General features: G+C 33.5%; 1 protein-coding gene across 1 annotated transcript; it reads right to left on the minus strand.

The window, feature by feature from the left end:
* Positions 1–2,186: 2,186 nt before the first annotated feature.
* On the minus strand, positions 2,187–3,265 carry LOC146532371 (uncharacterized). Its single transcript, XM_085196481.1, has 2 exons — positions 3,022–3,265; positions 2,187–2,499 (listed from the first exon to the last, which is right to left on the minus strand). Exons 1-2 carry the CDS (start codon positions 3,208–3,210, stop codon positions 2,359–2,361), a joined length of 330 nt encoding a protein of 109 aa, XP_085052607.1. The 5' UTR covers positions 3,211–3,265; the 3' UTR covers positions 2,187–2,358.
* Positions 3,266–4,325: the final 1,060 nt, after the last annotated feature.

The raw sequence follows: 4,325 nt of genomic DNA on the forward strand, positions 1-4,325 counted from the left end.
AATAAATAAGAAAATTATAAGTTTAGCCATTTAATCTCTAGTTTCACAAAGCAAATAACGAAAACTTACATAATCACGGCTTACATCTACACCAAAATAGTAAGAATGAAGTTCGGCAACTATACAGTTCACCTATCAGAGGTAGAAGAGGTAAACTTCAAATAATAATCTAAATATTGAAACCACTTTGTATGGCTCCAAACTTCCCTGAAATAATTAAAGTCCGTAGAAGTGACGGTATCATTCGCCAGTATAAACAGTATATTTACTACAAAGTAACCGATAGATCCAATATCGGCGCTAAACAAAGGTTTACAAGAGTTTTAGACACGCCCATATCGCATATTCAATGTAGGGGCAAAGTCAACAGCGTAGTCCTGGGGACTGAATAATAATATAAGTGTTTGGCGGTAGTACATTCATGATATGTATAATATTGAAATTAGATGAAAGGCTAAAATACTTTTTAAGATATATGTATATATATTTAAAAAATAAATGATAGGTGCTGTGGCGCTGCTGCAGTGTCTGATTGTAAACTCGACGATTGTGGGTTCAATTTCCAATCGGGGGAATAAATTGTTATCAATATCTGGTCCTGGTAACCAAACAAAACATGATGTTGGGTTCCGCTACTCTACACACAATGCCTCCAGAATTCGGCGGAAAGTGGGGAACGGAGTGTCTTAAGACCCTAGTAGGGTCTCTCTGCCTACAACGCTGTGTGCGGGATACAGCGTGAAGCTGATTTTTTTTTATACATAGTACAATAAATATTCGTTAAGACAAAAATAAATAAAAGCCGTAAGAAGAATTGTATGATAGACATTTTGTACTAATATTTATATTTATTTCCAGACCATCGTAGCGCAGCGTCACAATATTATGTAAGCGCAATGGTTGAAGATTCGATTTCTATTCGAGACTGTATTCAACCACTTCCTCGGTCTGGTACAAAAAGAGCGCGGCATTGAATTCCACCTCGTCTTGTCTCGAATATTTGGCGGTAAGTGGAGAACGAACTTCTCTACTATATGCGAAGCGATATTAAAACTACAACACAAAAAGTAAGCATCAGTCCCCTGGACTACACGTTTTACGCATCGCCGCCGCTGACCAATATGCGACGACTAACGTGAATTTCCATTCAATCTTCATAGCTTTTCAATAATATCGATACAGGCAATTACTTTTGTGTTAGCTTAGCGTATATTGTGCTCGAAACAACAACCTCTACTCACTTTATTATAAAACAAAAGGCTAAATGCACAAAACTGACTCATCACGATTTTGATAGGTATATCATATAGTTTTGCAATTCGTAAATATCTTCTTTATTAAACGTTAAAATACTTACTTATTAAGAAACAATGGAAAATAATAATATAGATTAATTTATTACTTATATTTGAGATGAGCTCGATAGAGTAGAGAGTCAACTCAGTTATATTATAGCAGCTCCGGTGACTCCGGTGGACGTCTTCAAAATGAAATAATGTCTTTTTACTGCCCAGACCTAATAACTAGACATGTTTACGGGAGCGCGAGTGGGCTTTTAAAAATAACTAAGAAAATTAAATTTAAATTTACTTTAATTAAAATAAGAACAGAGGTATTTGTTCTTATAACTAACTTAAAATTAACTTAACTAGTGAATCGACCGAGCAGAAGTGCATGCTCTAATCGACTAAGGAATAAAATATATAATAATTAAAACTAAAACACTACGTTTGTTTCCCATGGCATGAGGGGATTCGCGTTACATACGCCGAACGCTGATTAGGCGTTTACCGGTACCGTTCTCACACCATGAGGCAACATAACTAACTACACAACAAAAAATATTTACAAACGATTTGAATCCAAATTAGATAGATAACTACTGGATAATATTTAGAAGTCTTACTTTATATGTTATGTTATTTTATTGTACAAAATAGGGAAATAAGGAAATTTTACTAAAAAACAAAATTCATATCCGTGAACTGAATGTGCTCATAAAGTAATACATATTATATGTAACAAGATGAAAACTGGTTTTGAGTTCCGCTACTCAACACGCATTGTGGTACGGGGTACATTAACATTAGTATCTCAATCACCCTCTCCTCCCCTACTACATGCTAGAGACAGCGTGATGCTAATAAAAATACATAAACTGAACAGTTCAATAAAACTATAAAATGTTATCAATTTCAATGTTTTTATTATAAAATAATTTAATTCCACATCTTTAAAAATATTTTCACACAAATATATATAGACTTAATAATTCACATATACTTTTATTAAATTAGTAAATCAATTTTACATTTTGAAATAATATTATTATTAATAATGACATAATAATATTATTATTTACACAAATATTTGTATTTGGTAATTAAGTCCTTCACCGCGTACGCTCTTCATTTTTATATTGACTGATGTGAATCCCACTCCTCCGGACGTCACTGACGCCTTTGCTTTTGTCGACGTCTTATCAATTACAGATATACCCTGTAGTTGTAAAAAAAATATTAAAATTATTTTGTATATAGGACACCGGCAGCATTGTGGAGTAATTATAAAATATATATCATCAAGGAACACCATCAGATTTACAATAAGTGGATTTATTTGTTTCATTTTACCCTGTTGGTTAGTCAAAGGCGACAATTAACTCTTCCACTCAACATTAACTGTCTTTAATTTGAGCAGAAAATGGATAACAGTGTCTGAATAGTAAATTCCTTCTGCCCACCGAGCTATGCGGAAAAAAATATAATATAAAATATATAATAAGCAACATGATTCTGTCGATAACCTGAGGGCTAGGAAATATATTTCTTGTTTTTTACATTTTTAAAATGTTAATCCACACTTAAGAAATATTTTGTTTTAAAGTTGTTCCTATTAAATTTGTTCGTCTTAATCATACAGAACGCCAACCGTATAAATGGACAGAACATAGAACCAAGGGAGATATGAGTTTCCTTCACCTTACCAAATGAATGGGATGAATGGGAATAAAAGACATACCTTTATTGGTTGGTCCCCGTTGTAGAAAACGCTTTTACTGCGAACTTTCATAGGTATAGACGAACGTTTAATATTATCCACATAAACTAGCCGCCCCGTTACATTACCTATTATCAAACTATCAGAATGACAATAATCTATAACAAAAAACACTGTTAAAAACAATACTAATTTTATGAACGCAGCCATTTTTATGATACCAAATGGAATATAGAAGATTTCTGGCAAAACTGATGGATTTACCTCATTTTATCTTCTTTATAGTTAAAAGTTTTATCTTAAGATTAAGGTGATTCAGACTCTTGAGATTTATCTTGGGAGTTGATATGAACGGATATGTTGGTACATTCTAGTAAGTATGATGCATACCTACTTTAATGTAAACAAAGATAAGTAATATTGAGCAATTATTAATTTTTTTAGCTTCACGCTGTATCCCGCACACAGCAGGGTAGGCAAATGGCACCTTGAAAGCTAGTGTTAACACAGAGTGATACTTCGTTCCTATAAAGTTAACACTCGCTTCTTTACAAGAGCGAGGAAATGAAAATATTAAAAAGTAGATTTCTTCGAGTGGGGATCGATACTTGTCACGTTTACAGACGCACGCTTGTACTCCTGCGCCACAACGTTGACGTGAGTAGGCAGAGAGTGTCATGTGAGTCACTCCATTATTTAGTGGAAGCTGAGAAATCGTTGCTCAATTTTAATAGATACTAGTATATCTCTCGTGGTTTCCCCTGCCTGGAATATACGATTATGGCTACTTTGTAGTTTCCCGTTTTGAGACATAAGCGCATAAGAATATGTTTTCATAACCTTATATTACAATAACTTTCCCGTGCCATCTACATACATGTAAGTGTTACATATATTCGGTTGTATTCAAAAAAACAAATATAAACATAATAATTAAAATAGAAAACGACATTAACTAAAAAAAATATAAAAAAGAAAACAATTCAATAAACAATATCTGCACATTAAATCTTAGATAAGCTTCACCTTCGAGGACGCCGAGTCCAAGGCTGGAAATTCGGATGAATTATAGCGATATCATATAAATAAGGATTTAAGGCATCAGAATAAATTCCCGAAGGCCCCAGCAAAGCTCACAGTATTATTTTACGTGCTATTTGTTTGTTTTTATTGCTTTCGCGGGCTTGGAACATGCATTAATATTGTAGATCACGGGTCCCTGAATTCACCGTTTTGAAGGGTTCTTTATAATAAAGTAGTTTTTTTTTCAGCTTCAGTTTCTGAAGCTTCGCCGCGGCAGCTTGAATAAATATAATGTGCATATT

Source organism: Heliconius melpomene, chromosome 13 (genome assembly GCF_056956725.1).
Source record: "Heliconius melpomene rosina isolate 202511_hmr_F chromosome 13, ASM5695672v1, whole genome shotgun sequence".
Lineage (NCBI taxonomy): Eukaryota > Metazoa > Arthropoda > Insecta > Lepidoptera > Nymphalidae > Heliconius > Heliconius melpomene.

Bases quoted from the DNA above. Each gene is read 5' to 3' on its own strand.
- LOC146532371 (XM_085196481.1), bottom strand. From the start codon at position 3,210: ATGGCTGCGTTCATAAAATTAGTATTGTTTTTAACAGTGTTTTTTGTT. The intron at 2,500-3,021 runs GTATGTCTTTTA...TTACAACTACAG, and splicing joins ACGGGGACCAACCAATAAAG to GGTATATCTGTAATTGATAA.